The sequence below is a fragment of the Ctenopharyngodon idella genome, chromosome 7 (genome assembly GCF_019924925.1).
Source record: "Ctenopharyngodon idella isolate HZGC_01 chromosome 7, HZGC01, whole genome shotgun sequence".
In the NCBI taxonomy this organism is placed as follows: Eukaryota; Metazoa; Chordata; class Actinopteri; order Cypriniformes; family Xenocyprididae; genus Ctenopharyngodon; species Ctenopharyngodon idella.
Genome location: NC_067226.1, coordinates 13,914,559 through 13,929,642, shown reverse-complemented (window position 1 = coordinate 13,929,642; position 15,084 = coordinate 13,914,559). Strand labels below are relative to the sequence as shown.

General features: G+C 36.5%; 2 protein-coding genes across 16 annotated transcripts in view; one reads left to right on the top strand and one right to left on the bottom strand.

Moving 5' to 3' along the window:
• Window positions 1-96: 96 nt before the first annotated feature.
• Window positions 97-12,446, top strand: kif9 (kinesin family member 9). The gene is made up of 20 exons (XM_051899256.1): window positions 97-1,596; window positions 2,478-2,646; window positions 2,757-2,863; window positions 2,944-3,174; window positions 3,556-3,639; window positions 3,742-3,834; window positions 4,021-4,168; window positions 4,398-4,462; window positions 4,554-4,631; window positions 4,790-4,858; window positions 5,003-5,107; window positions 5,212-5,267; window positions 5,358-5,448; window positions 5,535-5,671; window positions 8,342-8,479; window positions 8,636-8,844; window positions 8,928-9,107; window positions 9,361-9,473; window positions 10,723-10,827; window positions 10,899-12,446. Exons 1-20 carry the CDS (start codon window positions 1,501-1,503, stop codon window positions 10,983-10,985), a joined length of 2,361 nt encoding a protein of 786 aa, XP_051755216.1. The 5' UTR covers window positions 97-1,500; the 3' UTR covers window positions 10,986-12,446.
• scrib (scribble planar cell polarity protein) overlaps window positions 11,616-15,084 on the bottom strand; it is a 92,415-nt gene continuing 88,946 nt past the window's right edge. For all 15 annotated transcript variants that reach the window (XM_051899237.1, XM_051899242.1, XM_051899235.1 and 12 more), the window contains one exon: window positions 11,616-13,475. In XM_051899237.1, the coding sequence (XP_051755197.1) occupies window positions 13,363-13,475 (113 nt within the window). In that variant the 3' untranslated portion in view covers window positions 11,616-13,362. The remainder of the gene's footprint in view (window positions 13,476-15,084) is intronic.

Sequence of the window (15,084 nt, the reverse complement as noted above, 5' to 3'; positions counted from 1 at the left end):
TTCCCAATCAAATTGCAGTAGGGAAGGGGAGTGATTGTGTCTTCCTCACCGAGTGCCTTTTTTGGTTCAGTAGCTTTTTTTGACTGAAAATGTCAATACAAAAATGTACTTTCAAAACACCTTCGGTACGCATTTTCATCTTTGAAATATCCATCAATGTACCAGTTAATGACGTATGCTATAAAATATAGATAGCCAACTGCATTCTTAAAGTTGCTGATTGTTTACAAATAGGTGGTACTCTCAAACTAGAGGTAATCAGAAGTAAAGTTTATATTGAAAAGAAATAATATACTTGGATTTAATAATATGCTTGGATTTATTGAGTTCATTTTTAACAATGGTTCTGTTCACACATGGCGGGTTATCCAAGAATCTGGTTGTGAGTTCCAGGGCCGGACTGGGACAAAATTTCAGGCCGGGAAATCTCTCAATCATCCAGGCCACAACACATTTTGGAACTACAGACAACCCATTTTTTTGTATGGCCATCACATAGAAAAATGTCTAAATCCTTAGACTGGGGCCGTCAAAACACATTTATCAATACTGTGTTCACAGTTCTCTTTACCAACTTTCAACTTGGCACAAGTTAATTTCATATTCAAAATGCACTAAAATACAAAAACACTTTAAACGTCTCAAATCAAGTCATTCTTCCATAACACTAGCAAGGGTTGATGATGATAATAATGGGGTGCTACTGCTAAAATTTGCTAGCTTAACTAAGTTAACGAAGACAAACCTACAGCAGCCTATTTACAGATTAAACTGACCTGCCCCTGAAGCCCTGAACAGGTCAGTAATTTTGTTACATGTTGCTGCTTCTTCTTTGAGAGCTTTCCTTTTGCGTGCCCGCTTCATCTCCATCCTCGAGTGAGTCTCTCGCATTGTTCAAATTCTGTTCAAAACCGTTTGGCGGAAGAGCGAGCGCGCGTGAGCCGAATCACAGCGCTGCCAGTCAAGAGTAACCGATTCATGATTTATTATCGATTTATTATCGAATGAAGAATTCGGAAATTATCATTTTAGTACATTGGGCATGCATTAATACAGGGCAGCGGGCCAAATCTGGCCAGTCCGGGACTGGTGAGTCCAGTGGGTGCGAGTTTGTTTATAGAATGTGGTTGTTAGGCCTACTCCTGCAGTGTGTTAATGTAACCGTATTAAGGACTCAAATAAAGGACTGACAAAAGTATTCTGCTGCTGTGTGAACGTGGCAATGATAATGCTTGTTTGTTATTTTAAGTGCTGCGCTGCGCAGAGTGCGCAGCTCGAGGCGTTGTCATGACAACGGCATCAACACTAACTGTATCCAACAACAGCTAGGGCTAAGCGATTATGTGTTGTGCACGGGCTAGACAGGTAAGTTTCTGAGACCACCAAGTTTACTCTTGATTCAAGATCCAATATTCAAAACACGCTCTTACGCCATATGATAGCCTATTCAGAGGCTATTTGTCGTGCTGTATGTGAGAGATACTCTACATTGCAGGAATCATGAGTTTGCAGGGCTCTCCAGTAAAGGTGTACATTCGCATCCGACCTACAGCCAATTTTGCGCATGAGCTCATTGAATGCCTACCTGACCAGCAGGTAACCTATGCAATGTGCTAAAATTTATCTTGTTTAAATGTTCTTAATTGTTAAATGAATTAATCCGTGAAGTTCTGTGTTGTGTTGTTTCTTGCAGCTTTCTGTTTTTTATTGCTTAAATACAAAACATGCCGGAATAAATACAAAACTTAATACAATTCCAACAAATCCAAATAGCAGCAAAAACATAACTAGTATTAAAAAAAGCAAAGAAGACTTACAGAAGGGGGTTCATCCTCAAAATACACATCCAAATGATTACACAGCTTTTTGTTATAAGTTTTAAGGATTTTTAGAGGATTTTTTAAAATCTATATCTTTGTATGAAACAATTGGCCAAATTAAAATTCGGAGAGAAAATGGCATATTTTATAGTTTTGAAGTCAATGTCAGGTACTACATATTTCAAACTTAGCCAAACATGAATGTCATTCCAGTTTTTTATTTATTTTTTTATTTTTTTTATTCACACGAATAAAATAATCGTTCCAGTGACAAAAGTTGCACTCATTACTATCCGAATTAAATACTTTTTAATACTTTAATACTTATTAAATACATTAATACTTTTTAGCCTTCAGCAGAGAGAAAGTAAGAGAAAGTAATCTTGTTCTAATTTCAGCTTTCATTCTGGAGAAATCAAAAACTACGGATTTCTTTCTACCTTTCGAAGGGAAACCTGTGCATTCAAATATGTTTTTAAAACATTATTATTACAAATTTCCTCCATAAATTTAAGATCAGAAATTATTAAATTAAATTATTAAATCTTGGGATCACAGCTGAATAGCACAATGAACCTTTAACCAACTGATCCAAACATAAAGCAGATTGAATGAAGCTAATATTTGCTTACCTGTGTCCCTCTCTTTATCTCTGAGACTTTGAGAGTACGGTGGTCACGGAAAGACTCCAAGAAAGGAAAGAGGAACAATCATCTGAGCTCATGGTTATTTCAGCTGAATGGAGTGCTTCACAATGTGTCACAAGAGGACATCTATGATCGTGTAGCCCGGAGTGTAGTACTGGGAGCCTTTGGGGGCTACAATGGTTGGTCATTTCAAATGCATACATATGTTCCATATCTGAAATCACAAACATTCACATAGGCAGTTTGTACTTTGGAATGAAATGTTTAGGAAAGCCTTTTGTGTGTTTAGGTACAATAATGTGCTTTGGGCAAACTGGAGCAGGGAAAACATACACTATGACAGGTGCTGCAGAGACTTACAAACAGAGAGGCATCATTCCTCGAGCCCTACAGGAGGTGATTGAGACCCATGGAGAAGAAGCACATAGTCAATGTTTCAGCTCTTATGGCTAATAAACCATCTCTCAATTCCTCAGGTTTTCCAGGAGGTGGAGCATCGTGTAGATCATACATTCTCTGTTCACCTTTCCTTCCTGGAAATCTATAATGAGACAATGGTAGACTTGCTCTCCAGCTTAAAGCAGGGAAAAGGTTCACATAGTGGGGTCTTAACTGTGGTAGAAGAACCAGGGTGTGGAGTCTCAGTTAAAGGATTGTCTTTACATCTGGTTCACAATGAAGAGGAGGCTCTTAACCTGCTTTTTGAGGTAAGAGGTAAAGTCATGAGGTATTTGATCAGCTTATTTAAAAAATGTATATTTTATCTCAGCAAAAATAGTCTATTTCCAGTAAACAGAATTCTTATCGGGTTGTGTTTACCTGTTAAGGGCGAAGGTTTGTTCTTATCTCTCAACACTGCTGTTGACAAATTGGCTAATGAAAAACAATATGATATAACCATCACCAGAAATCAAGAGTCTCCATTAAAAGTCCTATTACTTATGAATGAATGACAAAAACAAAAATGTTTGCCTACGTAAAAGCAACTGCTAAAGCACATTCAGAATTGGATTTTCATATTTTTGTTACAGATTTAGACGAAATAGGCACATCTCTGATAAATAACACTGATCTCACTGCGCTGACAGGGGGAGATGAACAGAATAATTGGAGAACATGCCCTTAATAAACATTCCTCCAGGTCTCACTGCATATTTACCATCCACATTGAGGTAAGTTCCTGAAATATATTGAACATGATAAGATCTAAAAATGATTTAGTAAACTGGCCTTTAAACAGTTATTTTTTGCATATGTGTTTATGTGTGGCACAGTCTCGCTCTCGCACACTGTCAGACGCAAAATACATCACCTCTAAACTGAACCTGGTGGACCTGGCGGGATCTGAAAGACTTAGCAAAACTGGGGTCAGTTTATTTCAACTCTCATCATTACAGTTTGTGCCTTACAATTCAGTGTGCAGCCAGTGCACTGTTGAATATATGTATGGTCTCAAATTTCAGCATTGTTTGCACTAATGTGTTAATCATGGCAAACTCCTCAAATGTTTCCAGTTTTTCTCTCTACTCTCTACTTTTTGTCTTTTACTCCAGTCAGAGGGTCAAGTCCAAATGGAGGCAATGTATATCAACAAGTCCCTTTCTTTCCTGGAGCAGGTTATCTTAGCTCTAGCTGACAGTCGTAGAGAACATGTTCCCTTCAGACAGAGCAAACTTACCCATGCTCTCAAAGACTCACTTGGTTAGTGTGCTAAACAATTATCACTTTTTAAATGATTTTTGTCCCATAGAAGTATACCAACAAACCCACATTAGTTATAATTTAAGCTAGCTTTAAGTATTCAGCCATAGAACATCAGCATGTAAACATTCACTTTGAACACTGGGAAAATCTTTATTTCTGATAAAAAGGTTGTAAAAACTCAAATGTGACCTAATGATTTATCTCTGGCTCAACTGTACATACACAGGAGGAAACTGTAACACAGTGCTTGTGGCAAACATATATGGTGAAGGGGCACAAATTGAAGAGACGGTGAGATGTTTTTATTATAAATCCAGTGAGACGTGTCAGTTAAGTCTAGAAAACCCACACAGCTTCTTTGATTTTTTGGTTCTTTTGACAGCTTTCAACTCTTCGCTTTGCCACCAGAATGAAATGTGTGAAGACAAAGCCGTTAATCAATGAACATGTCGACCCAGTGGTAAGATTTTGTTCATGTATAATACAAAGCGAATGCTCTAAATCCTCTAATAATAATATATCTAAAAAAGATTCATGTGCACATTCAACAAATGTGTAACAGTTCAAAGCAGAAAATCCTTTCAGGTGGTGGTTAAAACCATGTGAATGTTTATCAAGCTTCAGGTGCAAAGACTAGAGAAAGAAATCCAGTTTCTTAAGGAGGAGCTGTCTATGTGTAACAAACTGGTGAGTACAAACACATGCACTTCCAGAATCTCTGCCTTTCACACACAACACAATTACCACATCAACAGATGACAGCCAAATTCTGGTTCCCCAAGCTACGACACTTTGGGAAGCATGTTTTTTTAATGTCCTCCTTACTCATAGACTAATAGGGTTGGAGTTTCTAATGAGATCCTGTCAGAGACACAGGTGGAGGAAGTAAGGAGTCAGGTGCAGAGATACCTGTCTGGATCACTGGCTGAGATTCCGGTAAACACCATAGTTTATACATCAATGCTTCAAATATGTAAGTTTACCTTTTTTTGAATCAATCTCATTTTTGTCAGAACTGAATAAATTATTTAATGTTTCAGATTGTAAGTATTGCACAAATCCAAGAGGTGTTTGCCCAGTTCAAAAAAGTGGTGCTGTAAGTACAGTTATCTCTTCATCAACAATTTAACATATTTATAATGGAAGTCAATACAATTATGTTTGAATGTATATGTGTATTAAATAGGGAGCAGCAAACAAAGTTGCGAGAGCAGCTCTGTCCGAGAAATGCTCGCGTAGAGAAAGCCATGAACACAACACCTTCTACTGTTGCAGAGGTTAGTGATATACAGATATTTGATAGACAACAATACTTCAGTGAAAACAGAAAATGATGTCCCATGCCTCATTAACTTTGCTACAGGTTCAGGGGTCTGTATGTGCTGTTGGCGAGGTGGACAGTTGTGGATATGGCCTTGGTTTAGCTAAATATTCACAGAGACATCAACAAGCTGTGTCACCTAAACCAAGTAAAGCAAGAAAAGACAAACGGATAAGCAGGTGACATCATATTTCCCTAATGTTTGAGGCCTGATGTGACAAATGTAAGCAAAAAACTAAGAATTCATGTTTAGATTAGGGTGAAACTTGTTATGACTAGAATACACTACACAACTTTTTAAATCTGAACAGAATTATTAGGAAACATGCAGAGATTATACATAAATGATTGAGGATCACACACTACCAGACTGTCAAGTTGTTCCCAACACAAAAAACTCACATGTGCCTCATTGCTAGGAGGGACATGACAAATACAACCCCAATTTCAAAAAAATTTGGGACACTGTGTAAAATAAAAACAAAATGCAATGATTTGCAAATCTCATAAATCCATATGTTTTTTACAATAGAACATATCAAATGTTTAAACTGAGGAAATGTACCATTTTAAGGAAGAAAATAAGGAAATCTGAATTTGATGGCTGCAACACTTATTAAAAAAAACAGCTGGAGGAACATTTTGCAACTAATTACGTTAATTGGCAACAGGTCAGTAACATGATTGGGTATAAAAGAGTATCTTAGAGAGGCAGAGTCTCTCAGAAGTAAAGATGGGCAGAGGCTCACCAATCTGCAAAAAACTGTGTCTAAAAAATAATGGAACAATTTCAGAATAATACTCCCCAACATAAAATTGTGAAGACTTTGAAAATCTCATCATCTACAGAACATAATATCATCGAAAGATTCAGAGAATCTGGAGAAATCTCTGTGCTCAAGGGACAAGGGTGAAAATCAATATTGGATGCCCATGACCTTTGGGCCCTGAGGCGCCACTGCATTAAAAACAGGCATGATTCTGTAATGGAAATCACTGCATGGGCTAAGAAACACCTCCAGAAATCATTGTCTGTGAACAGTTCACTGTGCCATCCACAAATGCAGGTTAAAGCTCTATCATGCAAAGAAGAATCCATAGGTAAACATGATCCAGAAACGCTGTCGTCTTCTCTGGTCCAAAGCTCATTTAAGATGGACTGAGGCAAAGTGGAAAACTGTTCTGTTGTCAGACGAATCGAAATTTCAAATTCTTTTTGGAAACCATGGACGCCGCGTCCTCCAGACTAAAGAGGAGAGGGACCATCTGGTTTGTTATCAGCACTCAGTTCAAAAGCCTGCATCTCTGATGTATGGGGGCGCATTGGTGCCTATGGAATGGGCAGCTTGCACATCTGGAAAGGCACTGTCACTGTTGAAAGGTATATACAGGTTTTAGAGCAACATATGCTTCTATCCAGCATACCGCATAATTCTACCATATACTGCATCTATTACAACAGCAAGGCTTCGTAGTAGAAGCGTCAGGGTGCTGAACAAAATAAGGGTTTATGAGATTTGGTTTTTATTTACATTTTACATGGTGTCCCAGATTGGGGTTGTAAAAACAATGCGTGTTCTAAAATCAGTTCAAAATATCAAACATGTCTGATATCCTTTGACTGGATGGAGTCATAGTTTGAGGATTAGAGTATGTGTCCATCATATATTACGCAGTTTTCTCTGAAATCTCTGACTGCTCAAAATTAGACTGCGCTGACATTTGGCAACTACCATCAACAAATCCAAACTGCAAATCGGAGCAGAAATCTGTGCTAAAGTCATCCAGCCTTTAGTCAGCTCTGTTCTTTGTCAATAGACATGATGAAAGCTGTGTGATATCCTCCTGAGAACCAGGAAAAAAAGTTTTGTGAATTTAGTTTCTTTTATTGCCATTACATTGTTTGGAGCATAAGAAACAAATGGCAAAAAAAAAATTTTTTTTTGAAAAAAAATATTTTATTCACATGTTATGCTATGGCTACTGTAGTTATTCAAAAAATAACAAGGCATGAAAAGACATTTACAGGCATAAACAATGGATTTTTTTTCATTCAACAATTAATTTTTAGGGTTCATGATTTTCCTTTGTATAAAGATGATTCTCAACTATGTTATGAAAGATATAACATACTGATTTGATATACAATATTAATATGTGATATGTGTGTAAAATGGCCATAAATGGCTAGTCCCATTCAATACAATGCATCTATACATTGTATCTAATATGCATATTAATGTGTTCTTGGGGCAACATGTAATGAAAAAAGAAGCGTAATAATGGGAGTAATAATTGGCAAAATTTTCATAAGAATATCTAATATTTCATAGGAATATTGATATATAATTTCTTTCCCTATTCACTTGTTGTGTCTCCCAAAATGGCTGATTTACATGCTTTAAGTCCTGGTGTCCACTACAGTGGACGTATTAAATTGATGTCCTGTTTCATAACAGAAAGTCATATTCTGGTTTGAAACCCCATAACAATTTCCCGAGATGTTGGTTTATGATGAACAATTTGAAAATTAGTCAGATTTAAATAATTACAAAATATTATCATATTTCCATAAGAGTGCGAAATTTGATCATTCAATTAATGTCAGTCATTTTTAAAGACCAGGGAGAGGGGAGTTGTCATGATGAAACCTCCAAACATTTGGGATCTCTGAAAATCCCTGAATCTGCTCTTTACAGGACAGTCAAAAACTGTGACATGTACGATGTCAGAGAAATTTGCTAAAATATAATGTCCACTAAGAGGACAAAAGTCTATGCTTGGGTTTCAGGAGGATATGTAAGACTGTATGACGTAAATTGTTGTACTTCAAATCCTAACTTGAGCAGAAAGGAAGAAGCAGTGAGCGAGTGGCCAGAGGAAAACACAACTGTACAAGCTGCACAGCCTCAAAACATGAGTGAATCTGACATGACCACACAAGAACCCCAACAACAAGATCCAGAAGAGCAACAACACAGAACTGAGTAAGTTGCTCACATACATCAGCAGCACCTGTAAGCTTGAGGAGACCTCTGCTGACAGGTACCACGTACCGCAGTTACTAATAAATATCAACATCAGCTGTGTATATAATACGTCAACTTTTACGTCTTACATAAATATTAAAATTAATTTTTCAGCTCTCCTCCACCCAAAGCTGAGGCATTTGAGGATTTCAAAGCAGAACGGGGAAGTGAGATTAACCGCATACTAAAGGAGAACAAAGCTGTGCTGTTGGACCGCACTTCCCAATTACGCACCCTCACTGATGTCATCAGTGTGACTAAACGGGATCTTGACAACATTACATATGAGCTACGACAGTTCAGAGAGCGAAGACAAAGCCAGGGTGAGCATTACATGATGTAAAAACAAGCTTCTTTCTGAATGAGATGTGGTAATCATATGGAGCTGAAGCCATTGGTTTTATAGGTCAGTTTGTGAGTGCGGAGGGGGAGCCTGTGCTGGAGGAGGCTGAACTGTCTCTAGTGATGCAGCTAAAAGAGCTGAAGAACCGTTATAGACAAGCCTATGAGGACTTCAAATGCACAAAGGCAGAAGTCAGCTACTGTCAGCACCTGGTGAATCAGTGCCGCACACGACTGCTAACAGGTGACTTCCTATAGTTCTCTACACAACATGTTGTAGTTCCTCTTGTTCTCAGGCTTCTCTGTTTGTGGTTAGAAATTAAAAAACCTCCACCAATTCAGACAGCCACTGTTATAGTCCATGATTTTGTGTGACAAAAATGCATCTGAATTTACTCACCTGATCTATCCAAATGTTTTCATAAGTACTTAACACACCTCACTAAAGTTCATCCTTCTTTAAAGCCAGTAATGTGCTTTTGTTTTGTGTTTGCCAGAGTTTGAGAGCTGGTACAATGAGTCTTTCCTGTTGCCGGATGAAGTGCTGTCAGTCTTTGAGACAGGACCAATTAGGCCAGGTCACATAGCTGTGGACAAAGCATTAACTCTGGTCAGTAAGCTCATGAAGGCCATGAGACTTGAGGCCTGAGTGTTACTGAGTGTTTTTAAAAGAAATTTTATTCAAATGTTACAAAAGGTTTCATTTTTTTAATGTTCTTTTAACTGTTTTCAACATTGATAATATGTTTCTTGAGCAGCAAATCCTCATATTAGAAGGATTTCTGAAACATCATGTGACACTGAAGACTGGAGTAATGATGCTGAAAATTCAGCTTTGACATCACATAAATAAATTACAATAGAAAAGTTATTTCACAATACTACTGTTTTACTGTATTTTGATTATATAAATATAGTCTTGGTGAGCATAAGAGACTTCTTTCAAAAACATAAAAACATTAAAAAAAACCTCTTAAAGGCCCAAGAATGATAACTATAACGATAACTATATTTGCATCCACACCAACGAACGATAACGGTCTTTATTGTAAACTTACGCGCTGCGGTTTAAAAGTGTGTACAATATGTTTTTGCTGTTCTTGTTGCATTTACACGGCTTTAAGCAGCAGATGTCCTCAGCATGCTATGTTTCGAGTGAATAGCGAGTGTAATAGATCTAATCTAACAGTGAATTTAGCTGACGAAGTCAATATAGTGGAATAAAAACAGCGCCTAGTCTTTTTCACTGCAGCGTTAAAAGAAGCAAGACAACGTTGTCGAAAATAGCGCTGGGCATCTGAGGTAATTTTATATTACACTGTTTGCTAGCCTGGCATAATTATCTCATTTTTTGAGTTATCAAACAGTAGTGGCTTTTTCTGGACCTCGGTGATTCTCCGCAATGTCATTGAATTAGAATGGACTCTGATTGGCTGTCAGTGTTTTATCGTTCAATAGCTGGAAAAAATCGTCCTAACGATATCGTTTATCTATATCGTTATCGCTGTGGTGTGGACAGTGCTATTCTTTTATATTTAGAACTATATCTTTATCGTTCTTGGTGTGAACGGGCCTTTACAGACACCAAACTTTTGAATAGGAATAAATATACATCTATTAAATGGCAGAACTCAATTTTTATAATCAATTATATAAAAACTGTCAGCGCATGCTTCCTAGTAATTCTCACATTTCAGTTTCTTTGCGAAGATCTCCATTTCCACTGTAGCACTTGTAACATCTCATGAGTTTTAAATATTTGTTGTACTTGATGTAATGAGCAGAAACTATTCAAAAAAAGTTTGACAATGTGCGAGACTCGTTCAAGTGTGACTGTCAGATGCTGTATTACTGGACAGATGGAGGATGATGAAGAGCACTGTGATAATCCCTGTCAGAAGCTGCATGCAGACAGTTCCAGTGCGGTGTCATTTTATAATGCCTACAACAGGACTCTACAGAGGGTAAGACACACTTACACCTGACACTAGCTTTCATTCCTCAGCAATATAATGAAAGCATTTTTACTTTACAGAGGGGAAGCAGACAGGTGTCTCAGAGTCCAGACTCAGTGAGGGGCAGCAGGAGTAAGATAAAACCTCCTGTTCTCTCAGTCATCTGATGAAGGCGTCTGTGTGCTCATTCTCACTCTCCAGAGTACTTTACACTTTCTGAAGCGTTTCCATGGATGTTTGACATTGGTAGAACATATGAAAACACCTGCTATCTGAAAGCTGCTTGTGCTGTATAATGTGCTAATCTGTCCCTCAAGTCGTAATTAATATTGTTCAAACACAATCTGTCTATAAAATGTTTGGATAATTTTTCAGGTTGAACGTGTACTGCATAATTGACTACATTGTTATTATGTACTTGTTAGACTTGTTTCTCAAACATCAAATCTACACTTGGCAGTATATTTTCCACTTTAAGAAAACAGCAGTTTGTGCTAATCAGAGGCAAAAACAACCTCAGTACATCAGGTTGTTAAATGAAAAGTAAACTTTATTATTCCTGAACCACAAAATAGACTTCTTTGGTTGTACAAATTCACTAGTTACAGTCCTGAATGAGCTCTATTCCCAGACCTTTTTTCCCACCCTCCCCTTTAGCAAAAAAACAAACAAACAAAAATCCTCCCCAACAAGAAAACAATAAGAGAGCTCAAACTCTTTTGCTCTGAAAAAGTAAAAATGTAGTGAACCCCATTATCCCATTGGTTACAGAAAACCAACTTTTTTTTTTCTCTCAAACTACAATTTAAAAAAAAAAAAAAAAAAAAAAAAAAAAAAAAAAATCAATGATGAGCAATCCCAAATTGTAATTAACCAAAACTGAATTTCAGTCAATGAGAGCAACACAAAAGCTAAGATTAGTAAAATTAAAAAAAAGATTATTTCATATGTTCGACAGGTTCATCGGGACACAGTGTTGATGGCAGCCAGGGTGGTGAACAACTGATTTGAGAACATGACATAAAACGTGTTTATTTGAAGGAATAATAAAAGTATATTGTCTTAGTCCTCACACAGGATTGACAGTAAAATTGCAATAAGCAATTAACCAATATACACACAGGGATCAGTCAGTCAAGACCCTGGTAGAATCATCTACACCCTCCAGACTTTTGTTTGGTCTTGGGGCAGAAAGGCTCAGATTCAACTCTGATTTTTGCTTCTTTTTTTTTAAGCATTTATACATTATTCACACAATGAGCTTTTTAGTGGCTTCAACCAATTAAAATGTAGATTAGAAAACATCTACTACCTTCACACACCTGTCAGAGTAAGAGAAAGAAAAGATATGAGCAAGATTCGTAGATGTTAATAGAGACCAAATTCGATTCAATTCGATTCAATTTCCTCCTCGCACTCCCAAAATGGTACCATATGTTTATGGAGAGGTGAGTGTTTGTCAGAGTGAAATTCTACACTCTGGTCACTCTGTGTAGTAAAGGGAATGATTCAACGTATAGATATACAACATGCCCCAGACCGAGGAGTAGAAAAAAAAAAATGGAGAATGCATTTTAGGTGATTAAGATCACCAAATGAACAAAAAAAAAAAAAAAGTCTTAGGAAAACATTATCCACTTCATTTTACTCTCCTAGTCCAGTAAAGGAAGACTAGAGATCAATTCAAAAGTTTAGAATGACGCTACTCAATATAGTAGATCAGTCTTTATGATATGGCATGATCATACACATTCCGAAAAGGTCCAGAACAGATCTTTGAATAAGGTCAGATGCAACCTTTCAAAAATATTACATTCATTTGCATCACCTTAAAAGAGAATCTGTTTTGAAACTGATATGGATATAAAATGGAAATAAAGCTTTGTGCCAAGGCCTCGTTTTCAATCTTAAAATGTTGCGTGCAAGAAAATTTATCCCAATCCCAAAAATCAAAATTCGTCACAAAATCACAAGTAATCAGCTTATACACATGTCAAAAAGCCTCAATTTGATCCTCTATTGTACTGGATTCCCATAGATTAAAAACAGTATATTACATTAATAAATTACATTTAAAGGAATAAAAGCTTTTTTTTTTCTGATTGTGAATTAAAACAACAAAAGTGAAATTCTGGCTTACATGGGGCAGTGAAGGTAGCAGTATGTTGTCCCAAACTGAATGTCCCAAAACATGAACACGGATACATTTAAAAATCTCCTTTTCTGCCTTTCCACATTTCACCCAGAACATTTTCTAGGAGGTTTTCAAAGTGTTTAGGAAAACCCACAGCATCTCTTAAAACAATTCTATTTCTAAAATGGTGACGGACAGAAAAATTGATTACAACAGGTAAATGAATCGGCCATCCTCTGGACCTTTCATAGCAACCCTTTTCAACTAGCGACGCCCATCAGCTCACCTCCCAACCTGTGTTGTCGGCACTGAAATAAGAGTGGTTTAATATCTGTGTACATCTCTTAGCATTAGATGATCACTATTGTGTTTTATCTTCACAGTTCAGATGCATTAGTGTGTGAGTACGGTTATGTGGGCACAGGAGCCTCCAGGCTGCGGCGGCCCTGTCGTAGTTTGCGCTTGTTACTGTAGAGAGCCATCTCCTCTAGAGCAGACGTGGTGGCCACAGGAACTTCTGGATCTACAACAAGACACAGAAAGGAGAAAAAAACAGGGACAACAAATGAATTAAATATTGCAGTGCAAGAGGAAAATCTTTGATGCTGCACATGTAAAGTGCCCCTTCATCCATTGAAAATAAGAAATTTGCCATCTCCTAATTGAAAAGTGACAGCTTTTATAACATCTATGACTGTTTTCATTTACACTTCCAAACCATCCCCTTATCTTTAAGCCCCTAACCATCTGATTTCAGTTTAAAACCCCCAAACACCCGCAAAGCAGTGATTCAGGAAAGCCATTCGATGCATAAGCTGAAAGGCGGAGCTGCACACCATGCAGAAAAAACCCTGCAGAGCACTGATGACATTTGGGTGTGTAGCAACTCATAACGTAATAACTGCACATAATGTAATAAGTATTACATTATTATTGTAATAAAATGTTCATAATGTAATAATTTTTTCATTATGAGAAATTTATTACATTACAAACTCACCAAAAACATGTAATTTTTCATAATTGTAATAGCTTTTAAAACATAAAAAACATTAGTATTCCCTTACAGTACATTTAAAAATCTAAATCCAGTCTTAAACTACCTGCGAACTGCAACACACACACCTCATTGCTGTATTGATACCGTTTTTTTTTTTTTTTTTCCCCCACAACATTTTTACACTGTGTTGGTATTTAACACTGTTTGTCATTTAAGAGTATGTATACTATATGTATACAAGAAGTAGAAGTAAAAGTAGAAAAGTAGAAGTAGTAGTTATACTACTACTACTACTACTACTACTACTACTAATAATAGTATCTAATCTGGTGGATTTTGTAGGAATGTTAAGACTGGATTTAGATTCTTAAAATTTACTGTAAAGGAACACCAATGCTTTATGTTTAATAAAAAATATGACAATAATAATAATATTAATAATAGCATGAATATTTAAATGTTGAATTTCGCAAGTAGTTTAAGACTGGATTTAGATTTATTAAAATGTACTGTAAGGGAATACTTTTTTTATGTTTTAAAATCTCTTACAATTATGGAAATATGACATGTTTTTGGTGAGTTCATAATGTAATAAATTTCTCATAATGTAAAAAATTATTACATTATGAGCTCAAGATTTTATTACATTTTGAGAAAATTATTACATTAATGAACATTATGAACATTATTACAATAATAATGTAATACTTGTTACATTATGTGCAGTTTTTACATGATGTGCAGTTATTACATTATGAGTTGCTACAGGGTGCCTTTTGAGGACACTGTAATTGAGGTTAGAAGAACACAGATAAAAATATACAAGTGTACTGTACAGCAATGTCTTCTTGATTATTAAATTAACGCCCTTTTTTTTAAACTTGTGAAAGATCTCCTGTTAGATGTACAAACAGCAGGTTCACCAATTTTTCAAAATGTAATAAAACATGCAAGTTGGAAACAAACTTTACAAAAATGACATGTTAGTATTTTTACTGCAGCAGAGAGACTTTAGAATATTGCAGGTTTATGTTATGCACAACAGCGACCGTGTCAGTTATCGTCTGATATTAAAGAAATTAATCTTATTTCATGCCTCTCTGGAATACTTGATTCTGACTTGTCAGTTGTG